Genomic DNA, 25,827 nt, shown 5'->3' with positions numbered 1-25,827 from the left:
GATTACTTGTTATGAGGAATTTAAGCCGCCACATCTACAACTATCCTATACCCACTGGTCAACACCTGAACTCTCCAGTCACCAGCCATGTGACTGAACTTGGAAGTGGACATTCCAGTCACACTGAAGTCTTCAGTAGCCCTAGACAACACTTTAGTGGCAACCTCTTAAGAAACCTGAAACCAGGGCCTCCCTAGTGGCTCAGCGGTTGAGCGCTGGGTTGCCAAGCTGCTTACAGCCTCTGCAGCGCCGGTTCGATCCCCGATTCGATCCCCAATTCGATCCCCAATTCGATCCCCGACCGCTGGGTGACAGTCCCATATGGCGCGCAGACCTCTCCTGCCGCCCACTGCTCCCCTCAGCAGTGTACTTCCGGCCTTCTGCCTGCTCTGCTCCCCGCTCTGGCTCTGGTGAATTCTCTCACCCTACCGCGCTTCTGACTGTACCCAGTGCTTGTATAAATAAATAAATAAATCTAAAAAGAGAAAAAAAAAAGAAACCTGAAACCAGAATCTCCCAGGTAAGCTTCTTCCAAACTCCTGATCTTTAGAAACTTTAGGAGAATACATGAATGCTGTTTTAAATAAAAAATCTTTGGAGTAATTTATTACACAGCAATGGGTAACTAAAACATTGATAGTCTATCACTGATTTCCCTTTTTACTCTTTTTCCTCTAGCGTGAAGTTACCCCAGCAGATAATATGCTATTTCATGTCTCCCGTTCTTTCTCTTTCATCTGCTTAAAATGCCCCTCTGCCCCCACTTCTTCATCTAGCCAACTATTTCTCATCATTGGAGCATCATGTGCTCCAGGAAGTCATCCCTGAAGCTCCAGACTGAGATGAGTAGCACCCTTCAACTTCTTTATCCCAGAAGGTCTTGGGTTCTATTTCCAGTACTTACAGAACAAAAAGTAGCATCTTCAAAGATGATTATTGAACTGCATTGCTGATAAATGCATAATAGTATTTCGGAAAACAAATTATTGAGAGGCAGTATTTATTTTGCTATCGCTGCATGGTCTTCTTAATGCAGCAAGAAATAGTGTCATACACTTTTCATTACACTAAGTGAAACTGCAGCATCTAATCAATGTAGTAACATTAGCCAGCACATGACTGTTTTAAATTGGTGTTCACAGAAGTTATCACTGTTAGGTACCAACTTAGGCTCCACCTATCAGTGATCACCAGCAAAGGTTAAGGCAAAGCACGGTCCTTTGTTCTTTTGCTAGGCACTAGGGCAAATGAACTGCAAAGGGCAGAAAGTTTGCTGAAGGAAGAAAATAATAGAAGGAAAGTGAAATGAACTGAGATGAAGAGGAGGGGCAGTATTCAGATCTGCTGCTTCGCAGCCATACCATTACTTGAGGCCATGTGACAAAACAGTATCAATAACATCAAAAGAAGCTTCAGTTAGATTTCCATAGGCCAAAAAAGGTACTACTCAGAAATGATTGAGTTTAGAAGGCTGTATCTTTTCTCCCCATACAAAGAAGTATGTTGGGGAAAGACAAACGGAAAATAAACCAGTGAGCTAAGGTTTATACCCTAAAAATAAAGCCCTGGGAAAAGAAGAAATCTTGCAAAAGGATGGTGGGAGTCAGGAGTGCTAAATTATAGGGAGAAAATATTCAAAAGAACAGGAGGAACAAAAGAAGGATTCAAATACTAGTTTTTACACAAAATTTTAACTTTCTTGTTCTATGTATAATCATGTATTTACTATAAAAATATAATGCCAGAGCATATAGTCATAGACCATTGCTTTCTGATACCCAGGATGAAACACTGGTGTAAAGGAAATATATTGAATAGAAAATAAAATTACAAAAAAATAGTAAAATGACAGATTTCTTTTCAAAAAGCTTATTAAAAATATTCTCAAAAGTCTGTCAACCTGATTAATTATGACAGGGGTATTTTCATAAATTAAACTCTAAGATTTAAATTGAAAGACAACCTGCACAATGAAAATATATACTTTTACTTATAAATTAAATGGAAATGTTATTTGCTGCAATGGAAATGTATTTTAATCTTTGTGTGTTTTTTCTAGAAAACATTTCTTTTAAATCATTTTAATGATAACCTTTACTATAGAAGTCTATCTTGTAAGAAGGATAGGTAAATTGATAGATGCTCTTACTTTTATTTTCAGCAGTAAAATAAGTTCTTAGTTTACAGAGTATCTACTTTCTGTTCCAATATCTCCCACATTAAAAAAACCAAGAGCCCATTAAAATGGGCACAACTCCAAGAAAGATACATAAGATAAAATAGCCTTAATTATGTGGATAAGTTGACTAGACAGTGGACATTTCTCAAGACTACTTAGAATTTTTTATTTAAACATAGTTCATTTGCCTAGTATATACATTCAAAATTAATTATGCATTTAAAGGTTAAATTTAATGAAGTTCATCACTCCAATCATCTGTGTCTGCATATTTATTTAGTCACCAGGGGGAGCTAATACTGCTACTGGGTAGGTAGAGTCCAAGACTCAGATTTTCTTAAAAGGGGAAAAATTAAATCTATGTGGTATTAAATGTAATTTAGATATGATCCACAGTGCCCATAAAGCACATATATCACCCATGCAAACAGAGAATTAGTTTTATATCATTTTTTTTGTTAAACAAAGAAGTTAGAAAAAAGCTAAAAGCCATCAATTAGTAGAATCTTGCTGTGCTTAATAGAGGACATATATAAACCCAGTCATTTATGGTTGACTTTGATCCTATTAGGGTCTTACTCACCATCCAGATTTTGCACACTTGTCCATTTTGTTACACTGACCCTATTATTTTCTTAGTGTGAAGTACTCCTATGATTCTACCTTCTAATAGCTAATCATTTGCTCAAAAATAACCCATATAATTGCATTATAATTACATTGAAATAAACATTTCCTTATCCTTTTGCTTTAAATATTTCCTTCTGTTCCAAACATATATAATTTTAGCACTTTTAATGTGTGTTCAAAGAGTTTTACCCAACAATCTACTTAAATTCATTCTACAATGCACCCAAGAGACACAATCCCTTTAAACTTTGAGAAGCTCCAGTTGGAACAAAGAGGGAAAAAGGGTTCAGAGTTTCTGGAATAATCACCTCTAATCGATCAATTTCCCCTGAAGGTAAAGCTGAAAGAAAGGAGGAGTGAAGAGTTCCAGTCCAATTCCTTGAAGTTTAAAGGAACTAAGCCCTGAGGCACAGTGTAGAATGATTCCTGCCTTCCCCTCCCCAGGCCTATTAAGAGGTCATAGATCTCTGCGACATTGCTGCCATTCCCCAAAGACAAGATCCCCAGCCACAGACTTAACACAAAGTGAAGGATGGGGAAATGGTCTACTTTCAACAGCTTCTTTAGCAACCACACTATCTTATAAAGGAAGTAGCTATATTGGTCATAAGCTTCTGAGGTAGAGTAATACAAAACAAATTAAGTACAGTCATGCAGAAATGTAAAAATTCAACATCTTAAGTTTTATCATGTTGAATTTCACTTCTGAGAACAGACTACATGTGGCAGAGTCCTTGTGTGCAGACAACTGTAACCAAATAGCTAAACATTGCCCTGCTTATAAAGCAGATTGAATGGCTGCATAGGGCCTAGGAAATAGTTGGTCTCTTTCAATTCATCTTTCCTACAAAAGAGGCCCCACTGTTTCCACATCCCAAATACAGCCCTTCATTTATAATTTTTACACTTCTCCACAGGGACAAACTGACAGCTTTAATTACCATCAATGACCATCAAGGACACGGTGGAAATTCTTGAAGATATTCTCCCCTGGTTTGTGTTCTTGACATTTTATTTATAATTGTTTGCAAATAAATCCTGAAACCACAGAATTAAATGATTATCTATTCATTATCAATTATACAACTAAGGCAGAACCATTTATCTAAAACAGTTGCTATTCACAGACATCCAACAGTAACATGTTCTGATACACAAACAAATAATGCTAATTTTCCTCTTGAATTCTATTCATTTGAAAATGCTAATTTCAAAAATCTCAAATTAATGAAGGAGCAGGTAATTTGGCAATATAGTTCTAATTAATACAGGATATTCTCCACTTAGGTTTTACTAATATAAACTGAATACACCCATTTATTTTCTATTTCAAGGACATTTCATCCTTCAGGAACTTTCTATTCCTAATCAGTAGGTTTCTTGTGATTCACAAGCTATTTCAATAAGCTGAAAATGAAACACCTAATATAACAATACACATCAAAAATAGAAAAATATTTCTTAAATTACCCTTTCAGAATTCTAACTATTGACTTTTGATAAATTAATAAATATGATAACTCATCATTCATAGTGGGAATATGTGCCAGTGCAATCTTTTATAAATCCAAATTCCAATGTCCAAAAGCATCAGAAGAACATCAAGAAAATCAAATGATTATTTTACACTCATATTTGGTAGAGAATATCAAAAACATATCAAAGAAAAGTAGACTAGTCACTAATGCCAAAAATTCTGCTGCAGCAAAAGCCATGTGGAAATAACAAAGCTTTTATAGCAGGCAATATTTTAACTGACCCTTTCTTCAAAACCAGAAAAAGGAGTTCACTCAGCTAACAGCTCTGAGGTTGGAGCCAATTATGGATGATTGCTTTTTCTCTCGTAAATGCTTAGAAGAACTTATCACGGGCCTGGCACATGCAGAAAATGACATACTCAGTCCCACCACTTTCTCTAAAGCTGAAAGGAGCAGAGATACTTGGTGGAACTGTTTTTCTTACGATGAAGTAAATGGGAATCAGGAGCAGCAGTCTCTGAAATGCAGGGTGCATGATAGGGAAGACATTCTGAATATTTAGCCACCAATCTAAATAGACACCAGCCATAAATAGTCATCCAAAAACAAATCAGACAGACCCTCCTGAGAGCAAGAGGATAAACAGTACCCCTATCAGCTGGGCACCCGTACTTTCCAAGTCCCTTCCCACATCTCAAAATAGTGCAGTCTACCGTGTCTTGTGAAAAAACATGGATCATCTTATTAATGCTAACTATTCTAAGCCACACAGAATTCTCAAATTTTAACAAATGAACTTAAAAGTTCTTCAAGAAAAATGCAACATACTGACAGTCTAAACCATATAATGAAGAAAATGCCAAACGGGCCCTTCCACTCTTCATAAAAGCTCTTTGTTGGGGGGTGAGAGGAAGGGGTCAGATTTTAATGAGATGTGAACAAATGTTAACAAAGCAAAGTTGAGAGTATTAGTTATTTGAGATACAGCCTCCCATCCACCATCACTACTAATGAATTTCACGCAGAGCGTAACAACATATAGGTTCTCTCTCTGGTGGTTTTGTGAGATATTTTTTAACTCTAGCAGTCTTTAAAGTGAATGATCAAAATGAACAAATCTAGACTAGGACTTGAAAAAATCTGTTTATTTAAAAACTATTTGTTTCATTGCATCTTTACTTCACTTTTCAATTTCTATTTTCTACAAATGTAGTATCATACGTGAGTCTATGTAACTTATCAATGAACACATTATGAAGATGCATACTAAATCAAAAAACTTGGAAACTACTGGTCTAAATAATTAGAAGCATGGGTAGAAAAAGCAACTTTGTGAATCTGTGGAATCCATGACCTGCATTTTGGGGACTTGGGGGGTTTTGTAGAATGAAGTAGTAGGCTGAAAACTAAGAAAAGATTTTAGGTTGGAAATAAGGAATTGATTAAAATGGAAGGAAATAGAAAATAAAAATATAGTGCCTTCAGCCTAATTAACATAAAAACAGCTAGTTAATTAATAGATAAAATATTAATAAAAAGCATAATGAATATAGAAATTAATATATAGAAATATGCAAATAAAATTTATACTGTTTAAGCCTAATTAATATAAACTAAAAAATTTAAATGCCATATTTATTTCATGTAATTTATTTCATCTAGTGATTTGAACAGTGAAAGAGTAAAAAAAATTCTAAAATTTCAGTAAGCTATCTAAGAAAATGACACTTCATTCCATAAAACCCTCATGTTCCTCATTCTCATTACTGTTGGAGCGCTGTTAGAACTTACTAATAGAGTACTTGATTGTCCAGTGGAACTGACCAGTCTTTAATTTGCCACAAGTATATAACACATAATCACTTTCACTTTTAAAAATTATTTGTCAAGGGGCCTCCCTGGTGGCACAAGGGGTTAAGCACCGCACTAAGAAGCAATCCGCATCCTCTGCAGCACAAGTTCTATGCTCGACCACCAGAGTACAACCCACATGGTGAGGAGACTTCTCCTGACTCGCCCGCTGCTCCCCTCAGCAGTGTACTTCAGTCAATCTGCCTGTTCTGTTCCCCAATCTGTCTCTGGTGAATTCTCTCACCCCTCTGCATCTCTGGCCTGTACCCCAGCTCTTGTATGCATAAATAAATAAATCTTCAAAAAAAAGAAAATAAAATAAAAATTATTTGCCAAATAAAAAAATTCAGATATCTCAAAGTTTTCAGTTCACAAATTTGTGAAGCTTCCAGACTGTCTCATAACTTCTAAAATCAAATTAAGTGAGAATACTATTTTATATAACATAGCCACCACTCATCTGTTCAGTTAATTTTCCTCAAAAATATAAACATACAATAATAATATTTATAAAGGAGACATAAATATGGTTAGGGCTTTATAAAGCTGGTCTATAAACATGTTTTCCTAAAACATAACAGCCTTGCTCTCACAAGTATTTCTACCTACTCATCTTACCAATAGTATGGCGAGCCAGAGGGTTAAGAATTAATACAATTCAGTTTTTTGTGTACTCTCACCCTGGCAATTCACATTAAAAGTGAAAGACACTTAACAGACAACTCAAGTTTGCAAATTAGTAGGAGCGAAAAGAAAAATGAGTCAAACAACAAGCATACAGTATTACCAAATGCACTTTACACATTTATCCTGTTAAGTGTAGCTTAGTTTTTGATGATTTACAATGCTCGTTCTTACTCAGTTTTGTAAGCATAATAAAGTCTCCGTAATCTCAGCCTTCCCATAGCACCCTGCTATTAAATCTTTGTTGAGAAGTGTGATGAGACCCCTCTGGCTTCCAGCCCTCCCCACCCCCTGAGGGAATTGGCAAGAAATGATAGGGTTTGCGGATTAGTAAAATGAGAGGTTCTCTGTGCTTTTCCTTCTTTAAATATATATTTTGATAATCTGTCTTCTGCATCAGAGAGTCCCAACAGCATTAGAGTGTTGATTTCCCTCCCTTCCCAGCCTCCAGGAGAAAGAGAGCAAGGCTGGGGCAAGACAGGTGGCTTCCATCTACTGCTGCAATTGAAGAGTGGGACTTAAGTTTTTTTCTTTCACCTTTCCCCTTATTCCTTCAAGCAGAGAGGATACATAATAAGTTACTTACACATCTTGGACTGGAGACTGAAGGAAAATTGCACCAGGAGACAAAGAAAAGAGAAATCATCTTCGTGAGTGTCACTGCCTCCCTTGCTATCCTTAGGGACTGTTTTGTTCTTTCTTGTATCAGGATGCTTCTCCCAAACAGTGCCTGCCTTCCAGAATGCCCCCTGAGGGACAGACTTCACAAACTGTCTGTGTGACTCCCTAACTCCCTGGGTCCCCAATTGGATCTACTCTCTCTGATTTCAGTCCAGGTTACTCATATCTATTCATGACCTGGGGAACTGACTGGGCAATATTGCTTCCACAAGTTAAATTTCACATCGGGTGCAGAGATGATCTTCTTGCCCCAAATGTGAGCTTCCTCTCCTAATGCTTGGTCTAGTTCAGACTCACCTGGTAAGATTCTCCCCAGACTGTCAGACTTTTAACATAGAGTGAATCAGTTTTCATCTAGACAGACTCTGCAAGGACTCTGCCTCACTTTTGGGGATGACAATCACCAAAGAAATAGATCTCAAGTTAGCAAGAAAGCCCTCAGTTAAAGGGGGGGAAGAATCTCAAACCAGTTCTCTTACAACAGAATTCCCTATAACTCCCAGAGGCATCAGACCATAGTCACCTAGTATTGTTATTTGCAAATCAACAAGTTTTAAACATTTATTTCTTTACAAACCCCACTCTACAGTTAACCCTCCACAATGTTGCGCAGAATTCCCTCTTTCTGCAAATTGTCTACCAAAATAGTCTATAGGCTATATTCTACTTAGGTAGGATTAAACATGGAATAAAGACATCTGAATTAATAAAAAATGGAAGCCATAGGAAGTAAAGAAGAGTTGAAAGTATCAAGAAATTATAAAATAGGCAGGGAAAAAGAGAGAACTATGACAAAATGGAAATTAAGAGTCTTTAAAGAAAGGACAGCTGTTAGCAGAAATTAGCAAAGATACAAATGAGGCTAGATGAAGTTAAAAGAGAAAAAGGATGAAAAAATAACAATAAAAGGAAGAGTAAAGCGGAGGGAAAAGAAAACTCCTCTGCTAATCCAGCACTTTGTTAAGATGAAGGAGGTGCACCAAGAAGAGTTAATCAAATAGCAGGAAACAAAACTTAGGAGTATCAGTCCTCCTAAATTGCACAGACTTGCACCAAGGAAGCAGGTAAAAGCATCATATTACTTTTTTAATTAAAAATGCTCCCAAGTGTCTTTAATCTTTTCCAGATTAGACTAAAGGGTACCTTAGCACACTCAAGTTACCCTTGGATACATTCAACAAATGTGAAGGACTATTGATTGTGTTTCTCCCCCTTTTTTCGCTCAGATTTTCCACTTCTGCTTTTTCTCATCAATCTACCAACCACCCTCCCCCAAATATTATCTTGAACAACAAACAAGATGAAGACCCAACAGGTTTACCTTTCCTGAAAAGGGTTTCACTAAGTCACAACTAAGCCACAACTAAGTCACAACTAAGTCACAACTGTTTCCCTACCTTTGGTTAGAATGTTACATATATGAACACAGACTAGATTTCCTGCTTTTAGAAAACTAAATGTCAAAACAAACTAAATATTTCATTATGGTTTGGTTATTTTTTTTAAAGATTTATTTATTTATTTATTTATTTATACAAGCACAGGGTATAGTCAGAAGCATGAGAGGGTAAGAGAATTCACCAGAGCCAGAGCGGGGAGAAGAACAGGCAAACTGATGATGTACACTGCTGAGGGGAGCAGCGGGCGGCAGGAGAGGTGTGAGTGCCATGTGAGACTCTCGCCCGGCGGCCGGGATCAAACCGGCACTGCAGAGGCTGTGGGCAGCTTCGCACCCCAGCGCTCAACCGCTGCACCACCAGGGAGGCCCTGGGTATTTCTTTATTTAAAGAAAAAAACAATAGCTCATAAATATTATCTTTACCATGCCATGTGCTAAACAACCAGCATTCTCTGCACTGATATTAAAGTTGTATAATATATAAGTGAATATATATTGTATAACTTATAAAGTTATAAAAGAATAATGTCTTTTGTTTATATTCTACTTCAAAGAGCTGAACATAAAGAACCTCAATGGCAGGAAATGACAAATAATAAACATTAAATAGAATTTGAAGTTTGTTTTTAAATTATTTGGTTTTTAATGTTAGCCTTTAACATAAGAGATAGGAGTTCTTGCTTGCACAATATCTACTGGTCATGTCAGTCAATTTCGTATATCTTTAACTTAATGTTAGTGCTGATTCTGTAAGAGTAAAGAGTTCTTGAAAGCACCAGCTATTCCACTGAAAATAGAATCTTATTAATTGCATACACTTAACAGAATTCTGGAAAAATTATGCATTCTGGGGGAAAAATACATTAAATGAAGTCAGTAAAAAGTATATGAACTAGGGCCCCCCTGGTGGCACAAGGGGTTAAAGTCTCAGCACTATGAAGCTATCTGCAAGGACTGCAGCACAAGTTCAATCCCTAGCCAGGGAGCTATCCCATATGGCACAGCAGACCTCTCCTGTCTCACCAGCTGCTCCCCTCAGCAGTGTATTCAGTCAATCCTCTTGTTCTATTCCCCACTCTGTCTCTGGTGAATCCTCTCACTCCCCACACCTCTGGCCTGTACCCAGCTCTTGTATGGATAAATAAATAAATCTTAAAAAAAAGTACATGAACTAGAAAATGCAAATAAATCCACAAAAAAGTCAATGCACAATCAATAGAATGCTAAAATTAAAAAGGCTAACAAAACAAAAGTTAGCAAGGATGTACAACTTCTGAAACTCTCAGACATTGCTGGTGCAAGTGTAAAATGGTACAACCATTTAGGAAAAGTTTCAGAGTTTTTCATATACCTGCCACCATCATCCCCATCCCCCAATGACCTAGGAATTCTACTTCTACTTATTAATTCAAGAGAAATAAAACATGTCCACAAAAAAAAAAACAACTTTATTTTTATTAACTAAAAATTACAAATAACCAAGATATCTACCAACAGGAGAATGGAAATCAATTTACATACAGTCATATGACGAACTACTCAGCAACAACAACAAAAATCAGTGCTCATTTATCAATATATAACATGATTCTTGCAGACATTATATGGAACACAAGCAACTGGGTACAAAAGAAGACTACACACCAGGTGGCTCCATTTATTAGAAGTTCTACAATTGTAGAACTAATCTATGGTTACACAACTGAAAAGCTGCCTGCTTCTGGAGGAAGACCAATGAAAAGAAAGGGGTAAAAGGGAATTTTCTAGGATGCAAGAAATTATATCTAAAGAAGAGCATGGCCATGTGGGGTATGTATTTTGTCAAAATCCACCAAACTGTACAACTAGAATTTATAAATTTCCCTATGTAAATGTTGTATTAAAATTATAGTGATAAACAAATACAAAGCTCTAGGTGTAAGTAATTTGAAGCTACTGGATATGCATTCTAGATTCAATTAGTAAACAAATTGTACACGATGAAAGCTAGTTTTCTCACTGCTAAATAAGGTATTTTAAAATATGGAAAAGAAAATGACTAGGATGTACCTGAAGTGTTGGACTGAATTAGAGGTGTAAATAATTTTATGAAGTAAATAAAAATATATACGTACATATTTGCATATGTATATATTTATGAACTGCATTCTGTGCATATGCATTACATTAAATATGCATACATATATATTTTTTTCCTAATTCTGCCTACTTAGAGAACCTATAAACAAAGATTAGCAATGAGCATACATAATGCCCATCTCTTGGTTTCTACATACCTTTGCCCTCATAAAGGCACCAGGGCTCTTTTAATAAAAGGCTGACTGTGGGAATAGGAAAAGAAAAGAGTATGACGAGCCTGGAGCATCTGTTTCTAGCAGAAACTAAGTGCTAAAATAATGATGAAGACTTAGTAAAATAAAGACAGGACCTAGTTTGAAGGGTCTCCCACTGGCTCTCAGGCAATCTGGCCACAACCATAGTAATGAATAAAGATCCACTGAATAAAATAAAAATCCCAAAACTCATGGTGATATGAAGAATCAAACAATTAGGGAATAAGAAAGGAATTTATACAGTCATGAGTCACTTAACAACCCGGATACCTTTTGAAAGACATGTCAGTAGACAAATGTGTCATTGTGCATAAGTCAGTGTGTAATCACGCACACCTAGATGGCAGAGCCCACCACACACCTGGGTTGCATGGGCTAGCCTATTCGGACCACCCCTGCAGATGAGGTTAGGTGTTGTCTGAAACATCTTTAAGTGACACCTGACTGTAGCAGAAGGTCAGCTAATAAATAGAGAAACAAGTTAAAATGGACGTCACATGCAGAAGGTACATTTACAGCATCAAAATAACTCCCCTCAAATTACTATCGCAAAGGGGATATAATAACTTCATGGTGGACCAAGTTGATGAACACCACTTTAAATAAGTACTCCATGTGAATATTACTAACTTGAGGATAAATCAACATCAAGCACTTCCTAATCCTAATCGTGATTTAATGTATGAGAAGGGCACACATCCCTTTCAGGAGTGTTCCTGCCATCAAATCATAGAACCTGAGCTAAATCATGAGGAGACATCACACAGACCCAAAAGCAGATCAGTAATTGACAGGACAGCTTCAAAAATACAATATTTAAGAAAGACAAAGAAAGACTGAGATAATACTGCAGGTGAAAGGAGCAAAAGAGAGAAAACAATTAAAAGTTACACTGGATCCTATACCCTGAGCAAGGAGGAAAAAAGCTATAAAATGTCATTATTGGGGCAACTGTTGAAATGTAAATACCAACTGGGATAACAGTATTATATGATATTAAATGTCAACTTTTCTGATTTCGATTAAGTATACCATAGTCAAGTAAAAGAACACATTTGTTTTTTGGAATATGAAAGGATGTGTTTAGTGGGGTGTGATGTCTCCAACTGACTCCCAAGTGATTATGAAAAATAACTGATGAAAGAGAGAGACAATTATAAAATAAATGAGGTAAAATAAAAACAATGGGTAAATCAGGTAAATGGCATAGGGGAGCTCTTCTGTATTCAGTTTGCAATTATTCTGTCAGTTTGGGATTTTATCAAAGTAAAAATTACCCAGAAACTTTCTCTCTCTCTCTCTCTCTCTCTCTCTCTCACACACACACACACACAAACAAACACACAAACACACACATACACACACACGCGTGCACACACATACACACTGGCCAATGTTAAACAGGTTACATCAATTTCCAAACTTATCTTCCAAATAATGATAATGGATTTTTTAATAAAAGGCCCAATAAATTTACCCATTCTTGAAAAGCCACAGTGCACTTTCATAAAGAAGCATACTTAACTGGATTTAATCCAAGATTTCTACAATAATCTGTTCAGGAAGCCTAGTTAAAATGGAACATATTAAAATCTTGCAAAAATTGGGCCTCCCCGGTGGTGCAGCGGTTGAGCGCTGGGTTGCGAAGCTGCCCGCAGCCTCTGCAGCGCCGGTTCGATCCCCAGCTGCTCCCCGGCCACCGAAGGAGGGTCCCACATGGCGCGCAGACCTCTCCTGCCGCCCGCTGCTCCCCTCAGCAGTGTACTTCAGTCCTTCTGCCTGCTCTGCTCCCTGCTCTGGATCTGGTGAATTCTCTCACCCTCCCGCGCTTCTGACTGTACCCAGTGCATGTATAAATAAATAAATAAATAAATAAATAAATAAATCTTTAAAAAAAAAAAAAAAAAAAAATAAAATAAAATCTTGCAAAAATAGCAATATTCTGCAGAACAGTTGGAAAACCACTTATATAGTAAATACATTTCCTAGACATGGTTAAAGAATGATTTGTGCTAGGAAATCTACAAACAAATGCACAAACACTCAGGAGCAATGTCAGTTTTAAATAGTAAGAGAAAAATGGCATGAATATTGAAAAAAGCTATCTATCTAAAATATATGTTAAAGAAAGACAGTAATCTAAAAGATAGAAAGCCTCATTTAGTACATTCTAGCAAAATATATTTTGAAAGAGGGTAAAAGTAAGGAGGGTTTTAGTTTTTAGTAGCCAGAAAATTGAACACCTATGCTTCCTGTTATGCGAGACTTGATTCTTCCCATGAATTGCATAACAGAATATCCTTCATGCCTTAGGGAGTACCAGTTGTGAGCCAGGCACCAGGCAAGGCTCAGAGAATGCAATGATGAAGACACAGTCCCTGCCATCTGAGTGAGCATTTAATTTAATGAGGGTGATGGAAAAGTAAACACAGGGAAAACTGATACTCAAGAGTAAGCATCAGACTATATGAGAACATAAAATGCACTTTACACATGCAGAGAAGGATGAGAGAAACATATAAAAACCAAAATAATGAATGTTTTCATTGAAACAATATTCAAAAGATTTTTTGAAAAAACTTTATTTTAGCCATCCAATATTAGGTTCTGCAACCTCATAGCCTCACTGCAGTTTAAAAAAAATAAAAAGAAAGAACATGAAAACCTACCCATTTAGTTTTTAAAATCTGATTACAATTCAAAATCGAACCAAGAATTTTGCTTGCTGCAAGCTACCGGCTTTATTAAACTCATCCTACAGCATTTCTAGACTTTCCTATGTATTCAAGTGTAAGAGTAAAACAATCAGAAAAGGAAAAAAAAAATAGGAACAAGCTGAAAAAATCAGAAATAGAGCACTATCAGAAGACAAGAAGTGATAAGTATTGTTTACCTGTCAGCTGACATTGATTAATCTTGTGTTCTGTGATATCGCTCAGTGATTCGAACACCTGGAGGCAGCTGTCACAGCTGTGCACAGCTTCGTCTTCCAATTCCTCTCCGTCTTCCGGCCTCTTCTTACAGTCTATTGCCTCTCCATCTTCAGTCTTGTCTTCAAGTTTACAGTTGGGATCTGAAAGAAAATCAAGACCTTAAGTATGGGGTTTAAAGACAGGTTCTTTTAAAGTAACGCTTAATCATCATGCTACTGAAAACAGAAACATCGTTTTCCTTGAAGCTGCAACAGGAGGGCTTTGTTGCTGACTTTCTATACAGAAGAATCAAAAGTAAATTCTCCCTAATTTTTTTTAGTTCATGATGAATGAAGATTTTTCCTTTTCTCCCCTCACCATCTCCTCTTTCGAATAATAAACCCTCCCTCACTTTTTGGTCATCACTTAGGGATTTTGTTTAAAAGAAAGAAAGAAATCACTTTTAACATTAAACAGTCTCCATTGTAAAGGGGAAAAAAAATTGGACTTCAGAATGAATTCCTTTTCTGCTAAATGCACTTTTTCACGGGAAATTACCAAAATTAACTGAAAGTCTAGAATAAGCTAAGCTAATTACCATAGGCATGAAATTGACCTTTACTTATAAACTGGTCAAAACACACAGTTACCCCATTATTTGTTCAAGAGAAATAGCAAAACAGGCTCTAACACACAGCAAGACATGCTTCTAAACACAAAAATTCAAGTGTTAAGTAAATTGGCATGTCTCTTTTTTTCAAAACCATCAAAAATGAAACAATATGAAGAGCAATTATAACTTATAATCATGTCAACAACTTAAGTTGGCAAGATCAATACTATCAAGTTAAATAGTGGGATATTAAAAAGTAGTTCCATTCTAACCCTAAGAATGATATCCATATAGGAAGGGGAATGAATAAAACACATGTAATATTTTCCTTAGGGCTCAGTAAATATTCTGTAATTATTTATACTACACTTGGACTCATTTTAGAAAAGTATCCCCAAACAACCTGCAGCAGGAAAGCAAAGGGAGAGAAAATAGGCCTCTTTTGGGAAGTTGGGATAACATAATCTGTGACTTGATTTATGGGACAGTAATTTCCAGTAATAAAAAGTCCTCCAAAATTAGAAATAGATTATGTCTAGAAACAGAGTTTTCAATGAAATAGTTATAAAAGAGTTATGTCAAGATACTTAACAAGTATGTGCTGTGTGATCTGTAGTCAATTGTTTTAAATATGGGAGAATAAATATTTGAAATAAGTGTCATGAATTCACAGAATCAAAATCAGCCAGAATTTTCTAGAAAAGTCAGTAAATCCCTCCACTCCACTATCCTGCTCTCTGGAAGTGCTTTCAGATTCTTCAAGTAGTGCTGAAAACTTGCTACCTTGATGTAACAAGTTTCTAGGAACCTGCTTCCACAAATCACTATGTCCTTTCCTCTGGCAATTGTTCCAAAGTCTTCTTTCATATCCACAATAAGCTTAACTGTATTGTATCACCACCCTTTAAATGATTCACTTATGTCAAAATCAACGTATATTGCAATATATGTGAATAATCTTTTGGGTTTTTGAAAAAAGCAGAATTCCCATCTCGAAGAGCAAGTAGTTCTGTTTTGGGGTGTTTGTTTGTTTTGTTTGTATTTTTTTTAAATAATAGCATAGTGTTTAAGTAAATTGGTGATTTGGGTTGACTTGCTATCTGGAAAATTATTATCTCAACATTCTACACAGTGTCCATTTCAATATACTGGGGTTTAGACTGCTCATTCCTGGGGGACTAATCACAAATCTTTTTCATTTTTCTTGTACTTTGCCCAGCACAGCACTATGTCCAGGTGAGTGCTTAGTAAATATTATTTAGTGAAGATGAGAAGGGAGAGGTGGGAGGGGGGAAAAAGAGTACATAAAAAAGTCCTTTACAGTTTTTTTTTCTGTAAACAGGGACAGGCCAGATACCTTCATTGTGAAAAGTATTTACATGCCTACATTTCCAAAACTGACACTATATGACCCACCACATCTGACTTTGCTGGTTTCAAATGTTTCATTAGAGCTACAAATGCAACAAATGGGTAATGCTTCAAAGGTCTCCAATAAACTAAAACCAAGCAGTAAAATGCTGCCAAATTAGAGAGTAATTCAGGAAAATAAATAACTGTCCAAACTATGGCAACCTGGCCCCCCTACCATTAAACACTTTTTGGAAGGCAGCAAACACATCCTGAATACGATTAGTTGTTTAGCATGGGTTTTCAGTTTCTCATAAAACTGACAGCACTCGGGGAAATGTGGGTGCTAGGTTTGAATTTTAATATGATTATTTAAATGCTATGCATCAAGTTTGCAGGCCTGTTTGTTTTTAAATAAGGAGACACTCTGAATACTTTAAGTAGTATGCTGAGAAAAATGATAAAAACTTCCCTTCCACATTATTCAAGAATATGGATGCTTTACATGAGTCCAATATCAAAAATATCAAATAAATAGAAATATATGCATGATGGTTTTAGCTCTTGAAAGCTAAAGAACTCCAGTCCATGTTTCTGACACTGTAGCTAGTTATTAAAATGAGGGTCATTTTAAGACTAATAAAAAATATTTTTGCTTCCACTTCTGCATTTACAGATAGAACCCTTCAGGGACTGAAGTCAGTCAAGCTTATTCACTTCTGCTGCAACTTTAGAAAGCATGCTCCAGCCAACTGGCGAATCTGTTTTTAGGTCACCACTTAAAGGGACCCCCTGGGGGGTGGGTGCGATTATAGTCTATGATGCCTTGGCGTAATGAGTGCTGGAATCTCAGTCTCTCTCCTAGTAAGTAGATTTTTTTCCAACTTTCACTTTCATGAAGAATTCTTTCTCTTCCATTCAAAAGAGGGGTGTATTTGTGTTAGGGGTTTTTGTTCCTAATGTCAGTTGACGTAGGAAGATTCTAGAAAGCTTATATTGCCAACCATTTCTTTCCCACAGGTGGCTACACTTCAATAATTGCACATGGTCTTAGTTATGTAGTTTTTACAAAGTCCTTTGAGATTCAATCATAAAAAATAATTGTATTACTCTGCTAGCCATTCAAACCTCTGACTCCAACCTAAGGAGTTATAAATACAAGGTCCATGCCTGTAAGTATTGCCCTGCCCCCAAACACCATTGCAAGAAGAACAATTGTTCTTCCATTTCTATTGTTGTGCTGTAAACTCACCCAAAGGGCAATATTTTAAATAGTCACATAATACCCACTGCAGTGGAACTACAAATGCATAACTATGACACCTTTCTCTCTGTCTTTTTTCCAGAAAGGATGCTGTCCAAACAGTTTGCATCCATCAAAAGTGATCTCACCTACACAGCACAATTTCCAACTAATTCCTTCAAAAGGATGCTACGAGCACTGGATTTAGTGTTCTGTCCTGGATAAAAGGTTTCATTTCAGAACAAAAACACAGTTATAGGTATGCCCCACTTTTCAAAAGTTAGCCTTACTCCACTTTGCTTTTATGAAAGACCTACATTAGTGCCTGCTTTGACTATCCAAAAGAAACCCAAAGAGGTTTTTGACTTTTACAATAAAATGCAAAGGGCAAATTTATTATTCATCATTGATTTTGCAGCAGCCATTGTAAAGGCATCATGCGTCCAGAGTGGCGAGAGTGGCACCACCAAGCTCCTTCCCTGGGAACAATTCTTCATAGGCTGTGTATTTATCATATCATTCTTACTTTTCATATGTGTTAGTGTGACTTTAGATTTGAAGTGTTGTTTGGTAGGGTTTGGTAGGCTATTTGGGGGCTCTGGGAATGCTCAAAATGTCCCATATAAATTAATGGTAATTACGTCTTTATGCCATGTTGACTTACAAAAGTTTTCATAGGAATGCTCTACTTTCGAATAGTAGGGAAAACCTGCATCTTTATAAAAATAAATGGCATTTTTCTGTTTCCAATTTTGCTAACATTACCTATAAATGGAAATTTAAAAGAAGTATGATTTTCCTCTTATTATGTTCTCTGGCAGGTGGTTCTTCCCTTCTTCTCATCCTCCTCTTCATAAGAGTTGTTATTGCTGCAACTGGGTTTAATAAAATTACAACTTTGGGGAAAATGAAAAATTGCACTGGCTTAGAAGTGTTGGAGGCAATAAACCCACGGACTTCAATTAATTTCAAGTGTGGGATCAGCTTAAGGCCAACCAGCAGAAATTCTATTCTGTCCATGTAAAAATGAGGTTTCACCACATTTACTTTTTATAACCTATATAAAAGTCAAGTAAAAGTAATGAATATCTAAAAGCCATCTCAGTGGACTGGCAAAGACTATCTGTATTCTTGAAACTCATCTTACATATTTCTTTCTGTGCAACAAGGATCCCATGCCTGATCAAAGCTAAAATGTCAAACCACCGAGAAAACAGCCCAATTTCCAATCCATTTCACTGCCTACAAATGGACCTCCTTCCAAGCCACTTTTGCATGGAAAAGCACTGGCAAAAGAAAGAAAAACTAAGAGATCATGTGGTTATAATTATTACCAGGCAAGGAATATTTCTGCAGCTCAGTGGTAAAGTAAAACTCTGTCGCTCTCTGCTCCCAATAGTGTCCATCGCAAAACAACTGCCTCATTAAATCTCTGCAGTAAGATTAATATGCCGTAGCTGCACTACATTTATAACTTGGTACTCTATAAAAAGCACATTTAATGGTAAGAGCCAGAACCTAGATACAAAGTATTACTATAAAAACTTCTGGCATCCAGTACACAGTGCAGGCCCTTTTTTCAGGAGATATAAATGAGGCTTTTCCTGGTTAATTCCAAGCATGAAGTCCTACCTTAAAAAGCAGAGTCAGTTTTTATGAGAGTGGCAGAAACACAAGATTCTGAGGCTGAGGTAAATATGAATACAAGAAGATTACTTAACAGCTAAGATTGGCAAGAGATGAATGAACCGAAAATACCCCACTCGTACACTCACGCAAACTCAAACTGGCCCATTTCCTAACGTTTTTTTCTCTGGTCATAGCCAGCTTTTCACCAAATTAAACAACCGTGCAATGAATTACTCAATCTTAAATCAACCTACACAGTGCCAATTAAGTTCAACAAACTACCAAGTAAAATCTGCATGCTGCCTGAAAAAAACAAAACAAAACAAGTCTTGGTTTCATCATGATTAGCATGACCTCCTGAATCTTAGTTACCAAAAACTATAAAAAATAAGCTACTAGTGCATTGGTAAGATTAAGTTTTTGTTACTTTAGAAACCTGCCTAAATTCTTTCTTCCAAGGATAACTTCTGAAATTAAAAGGAACACTATAACTCAGTGTCTTATTTGCACAAACTCCATGATGAATAAGTAAACAATTTATACAAATGCATTCCACTCTCAAATCTCCAAAACCGCTACAAATGATGTGCCTCAGGTTAACAATCATCTTGTGCCAAATAGTAATTAATTGTCTAATGTGGTTTTTAAAGTTCACATGTGTACACACAACTAGCTTTCTAGAATTACTGACATATTTAGAAGTCTCGTGCCAAAAAAGAAAATCAGACACTGTCTAAAGCACTAAAAGCACTCCTCTCCTACAAGTGTGTTCACTGATATATTTTGACAATTTTTAAGAACACAGGGAAAGAGCCTATCTTCGAGCTATAAGGAGTTAGCAAGGAGCTGAAGTGTTCCTAGTTTTCAAAAACCAAGGGGCAGGATCGTTATTTTTGTGCTTTCTGGGCTCTAGATAGGCATTCAAACTTGAAATCCCACAAGATGAAAACAGATTTAGGGAAAATAAATCGCACACTGTTATAAAATGGCAAGCAGGCTCTAATGAAGGAAGGCAGCATTACCAGACTGTGCAGCCGTCTGGCCCACACCCGCCTGCTGGTCCACTGCCTCATTTTTTCATATGGTCAAGAAAAGGTAAACCAACAAACAAAAACAAAATTTGGGTCACTAAGGATGATCACCCTGGAACTGTGGACCTGGAGTAACAGGGCAGCAGTCCCATCCCGGGCAGAGACCTAGCTGGTGGTACCCATTGATCCAAAGTGCTCATGTGGCCAAGGACAAAAATGTGCTTTTTAAACTTTCTTTTCAATGTTTATTTTCTAACCATTCTATCTCTGAAAGCTATTAAACTGTTTTACAGGGGAAGAAACAAACCTCTCCATGTACTTGTTCTTTTGTCTATAAAACCTTCTCAGACAGAAAGAATTATCTCTATATTAAACAAAATCACACTGTTGAAGTTTAGAGTTTCTGTGGTTTTGCTTGATTGTTCTACAGGTCTATCGTGGTCCTGGAAGACCAAAGAGAATTATCATAGATGCAATATTATCAAGGAGAACATGCCAAATGTGAATTTATTACACTCTTCTATCTACAATGAAATTCCTTGTAGGAAGATGTTGAGTGGGAGGAAATTAGACTTGGGAGAGGTTAAAACATAAAACAACACATACACACATATGCACACTTTGGAACCAAGTAAAGCTTCTCCTTTTCCAATCAGAAACCTACCCAAATTTTTTCTTCCATTTATTCCCACCTTATCTTTAACATGAAATTTAGAAGAAAGTAATTTCAGAACTCCAACTTTCATATACAGAGTTATTATAAATGTACGCCCACCTTAAAAGTCATGTAACCTTCCAATTGAATTACTATGTCTGCCTTATCATTACATAAGTAAACATTCACTGAGCAGCAAGGCACTAATAGCCATCTGAGTTGTTGGTCATGGCCAGTCTAAGATCTGATCCCCATTCCACAAAGCTTGCAATCTACTGCATAGCTTTTCCAACTAGTGAGGTTAAAAGTGGGTTCAAGTGTTTGAGGATCCTGATTCTTCCAGTCCTGGAAGAGGTCAGGTACAACTCGGAATGACAGGAAACTGTCAGGCTATTTGCTCTACATTTACCCAAATGTGTTAGTCCAGATTTATCATTTTTTCTATATGACAGGCATGAGAAGGGCCTGGCAAATACTTGTACAGGGGGAGAGAGGGAAGAGTAAATCAATGAGTGCAAAAGCAGTAAGTATTCATATGGAGAAGCCTATACCCAAGAGGCATTTATTGATAAATAAGACAAGGCACAGTAGGGAAATTTTACCAAAAGAAGAGCAGCTTGGGCTAAGTTTTAAAGGATAGGTAGTACTAAAGACAAGTAGAAAATGGCTTTCCAAGCAGAAACATACATAAAGGCACAAATGCTTAAAACAAAACATATACAAAGGCACAAATGCTTAACTTCCAGGAAGTGTGTAAGTTGTTCTATTCAAATGAGGGGCACTTGATAGAGCAAGAAAGCAAGAGGGGTAGGGGAGTAGTGGCAGAAACAAGACTGAAAAAGCAGCTGGATCATTAAGGGACCGATGTTAACCTCAGCACTAAGAGAAGTCATGGGAGGACATTAAGGAGAGTGACTGATCTGGTATACATTTTTGAAAGATATCCCACTGGTAACTGAGAGGCTAAGTTGGAAAGTGACCAGAACTGGAAGGAGGAAGTCTTGAGGCTATGACATAATTCAGAAAAGAAGTGAAGGGAGTACAAACCCATTGTGTAAAGGGAACCACTACAAGATTTAGGAATGATTGTGAGAATAAGAAAGCAAGCAGGAGCTATCTGATTGGCAGGCACTGGGAGTGGTGGAATCATTGCTACCTTGAAAAAAGTGTATTAATCAAAGACAATGATTTGCTTTTTTTTTTTGATTTCCATACCAGATTTCATCTTTTATCCATAATCCCAAATATCTAAAGTTGGAGAGTTGAAAGAAATATCACAACCATACCAGCTAACACTTTAGTGCAGGGATTTGCAAGTCTCAATAACTCCTTGGGACTTGAAATCTTTGGTGGAATTCCTTTCACCTTAGTCTTATTTCAAATCAAAGCCAATGATTCGTTTTTGTGATTTCCATACCAGATTTCATCTTTTATCCATAATCCCAATAAATCCAAAATTGGAGATTGGAAAGATTCCAATTACCTCTCATTGATATTGGTTCCAATATCTCTCATTGTATTATTTTTAGAAAGTCATTAACTGTTAGTTTAGGCAAGTTAATATGATTCTGCATGCAGATCATGACCTTTTTACAAGATAAAGTAATGACACAAATGACCACTTTCAATAATGAAGGGTATGCAGTGAACTACACAATGTCATTTTGCTATTTGCTGTTGTTTTGGGTTTTTTGTTTTTTTGTTTTATTGTTTTTGTTTTGTCACATGCCTTTCTGACTCTTCACTCTACCTATTACCCTGATAACTACATGTTCAGCATTGCTGGCTAACTGTGAAGGGTCTGTTGACACATTGAAATTTCAGAGTCCTTAAATCCCTACAAAACAAACAATCAAAACCAACTTCTATATCTCCATGCTCAATCTTAAAGCAAGCCTCATAGACCCTTTCCTCTGTCGGATATTAAAAAAATTTTCATAAAATATTTTTAATATCCCAATAGGCAAGTACTAATTTCTCTACAGCAAAGATATTTTAAAACTGCTAAAAATACACTCTGTAGGAAAGTCAATTATTTAAAAGTACTTATGTATAGTAGTTAGCACATAATGATCAAGTATACTACAAAATGCTTCCTAGGACAACTACAATAATAAATGAAACATATTTTTGAACCTAGGACTTAGACATTTGGATGTTTGGGAAAGATTCTGGTTATTTCCTCTTTAAATGTAAAAAGTAAGTATCAGCTCTAGTAGCACAGCTGGGAAGCACTACTCCACCCCAGCAAAAGAACACCTGGGGCAAAAAGCCTTTGTATTCCAGACATCACACCCTCTGATACTTTCACCAACCGTTCTTATTACTTCAGCTATTTGAGATAACACCAATCCAATTGTAACAATATTTCTAAATTGGACACTTAAAGTTAACTATCTGAACAATTACTGAAACACTGGCTTAGGCAGAAAGTGTTTTCTTCTGTTTTGAAGGAGAAAAATTCTCTTTCTGCAATATAACTGCACATCTAACCAGCCCCCTTATCCCTGGCCTACTGCACTCCCCAAATATTATTTAGGATAATTTATTTTGAAACAAGAAGAGAGACTACACTCATATATTTTTTTATTACAGTGTATCATTATAATTGTTCTAGTTTACTATTAGTTATTATTACTAATCTTAATGTGCCTGAATGGTAAATTAAATTTTATCACAGCTATGGATGCATAGAAAAAAACATAAGTATATTTAGGGTTTAATGCTACCCGTGTTTTCAGGCATCCACTGGGGGTCTTGGATCATATCCCCCAAATTCGGGGGGGGGACTCATCTTTACATTTTGAGAAGATACACTCTAATCCCATTTACAGGAATTAGTCCACTATTTCACTCACTCCTCTTTATTGTTTACTACTTATTTTATTATTTGAGAAACTCCTTTTTTAAAACTGCAATAATACTTTTGAAAGACAGGGAAACTTTAATTTGTCTAAGGGCTGTGAATTAAACACAATATTTTAGGCACAGATTATCCAAATAAATGGAATCCTACCACCCAGGAATATAAAAAACTTTGCCTCTGTGCCCTCTTTCCCTTTCAGAGTTTCTACCTGGTTTTCAAACAAACTGGGGATCAAATTGCTACTAAAATTAAGTGGAAGATCATTTAGAAAACAAATTTTAAAAGATCTTTTTCTTTTCTTTCCTAGCTGGCATACAAGTGGAAAGTCAGCATTTCTAAGGGATGCATTCAGAAAGATAAGAAAAGTGGTTTCTAAACAACTGCTTTGGTAACATGATAGCTCACCAAAGGAGAAAAAAGAAGAAACTCCTATAAAATAAGGTACTTGTTTGTATAATGAAAGTGAGGCTGTGATTTATGTCTTAAGAGCTATTACAAAACACAAGAAAAAAATTTATATAATTGGGGAAAAAGAAATTCATTTTGTTCTCTTCAAGTTGGGCTAATAAATTTTAAAATACATACAACCCTAAATGTCCAAGTTTCCTTCAGCCAGATAAACAAAGCCACACAAGAAAAGCCACACAACCAAAAATAAACTATAAAAATAGATCATTATTGATTTAGTACCATTTCTGCAACACTTTGAAACAAAGGAAATATAAGGGCATCATTTTTTAACTTTTTTTAACTGTACTTTTCCTAGGACACAACAAATCTTTACATCTTTACAAGTTTAATTAATATATCTCTCTAGTTGTTACTCTATCTTTTAAAAAACAGATTTTAAAACTACACCTTTTCCTACAGAATGACAACCTTGCCAAATGGGCATTCAATCTGCATGTATCTGCAGACAAGTAATAAAGACACCAGTGCCATTAGCATAATCAATACACAATTTACAGAGCTACCCAGATAGAACTGAAAGGGAGTATGTGCGCCATTATCTTAGTAACTATAAATTAATAGTCGTTTGTGGAAATATGTTCCCACTTATTGTTTCAATCCTGACTTGTCAAGATAATGTGAGCATATATCAAATATATTTATAGCATATATGCTATATATAAACATATTTTAAATGATGATATATTATCAGATTTATACTATTTATATATGTCAGATTATGTCTTTTATTTGTTGTCAGATTTGGATGATTTATTATCAGAAATTATTCAAATATGAATAAAGTAAAATCAACTGAATCAATCACACATAGGAGAACTGTGTGCTCCTCTGATAAATAAACACCCATATTTAATCATTTCAGAAACACAATTTTCAGTGAATCTATCTAGAGAAGGAGCATATTCTGAGATAGTGAGGTTAGCTGGCCAAGTTTCATCCCATTTTCTTAAAAGGAAAATAAGGAAATTAATCTGATCAATCTTACTGCTGCTTATAATTTTTTTAAAACCCAACCCTTTTGAAAGTTTATATTTTGCCATCACCACAAAAAAAAAAAAAGCATGTGCCATCTCTGAAATGTCATCTATAAAACATAAGGATTGGAGTTACTTTTTCAGGAATGGTGCTGAGTGATAACCAAGTCCCTCTACCCACCGCACCAGCATCCACTACCCCTTGGGATAAACATATCCCAAACAGGTATAACCACCTCTTTGTAGCAGCAAAGACAACCTGTGTGAAAAAGAGGCATATTTCAAATAAAGGAAAACAACACAGCTTCTGGACTTTTTAAGCCTGTCAGTGGGAAAACTGAACTTGTTTTTCCTGTAGCCTCTCCACACAGTGTATTTAAAAAGTCAGGGTGACATTACCAGGAGGCTATTCAATCCAAAGACACATCCATTGCTATAATTTTGTAGGCACAACCAACACTCACTTTTTCCTATAACTCAAGCTGGTGGGCTCCACCCTAGGAAATCTCATGACCTTTAAGAGAGAGCATCCAGAGGAAGACTTTGAAAGTGTACTTAAACTCCATAAGAAGATATTTCTGAGAAGATACTTGCTGAGATTTCACCAACATCAGGTAAACATGGCTGGATTCCACCTCAGCACCCCAGATCACCTCTAAAATAATTCCCAGGTCAGCCTTCTGAGGCAGACAATTCTTTCATCAGAAGCCAAAGTCTTTAATCACACAATTAGGGATTTGTCAGGTTTCCACTACTTTCAGTTCTCTCTCAGATGTAACTGACTAATACTTTTTTTTTTTCTAGGAGAAATAACTTTCTCTAAAGGGTTGGATAGGGGAAAGAACTGA

At 36.2% G+C, this 25,827-nt stretch overlaps 1 protein-coding gene across 8 annotated transcripts in view; it reads right to left on the bottom strand.

The window, feature by feature from the left end:
• The window catches only part of ZNF521 (zinc finger protein 521), a 272,397-nt gene that overhangs the window by 228,186 nt on the left and 18,384 nt on the right, over nucleotides 1–25,827 (bottom strand). For all 8 annotated transcript variants that reach the window (XM_054694125.1, XM_054694127.1, XM_054694126.1 and 5 more), the window contains one exon: nucleotides 14,129–14,308. In XM_054694125.1, the coding sequence (XP_054550100.1) occupies nucleotides 14,129–14,308 (180 nt within the window). The remainder of the gene's footprint in view (nucleotides 1–14,128; nucleotides 14,309–25,827) is intronic.

Source organism: Talpa occidentalis, unplaced genomic scaffold, assembly GCF_014898055.3.
Source record: "Talpa occidentalis isolate TD23 unplaced genomic scaffold, MPIMG_talOcc4v2.1 talOcc4.13, whole genome shotgun sequence".
Lineage (NCBI taxonomy): Eukaryota > Metazoa > Chordata > Mammalia > Eulipotyphla > Talpidae > Talpa > Talpa occidentalis.
This window is presented reverse-complemented; position numbering and strand designations above follow the sequence as displayed.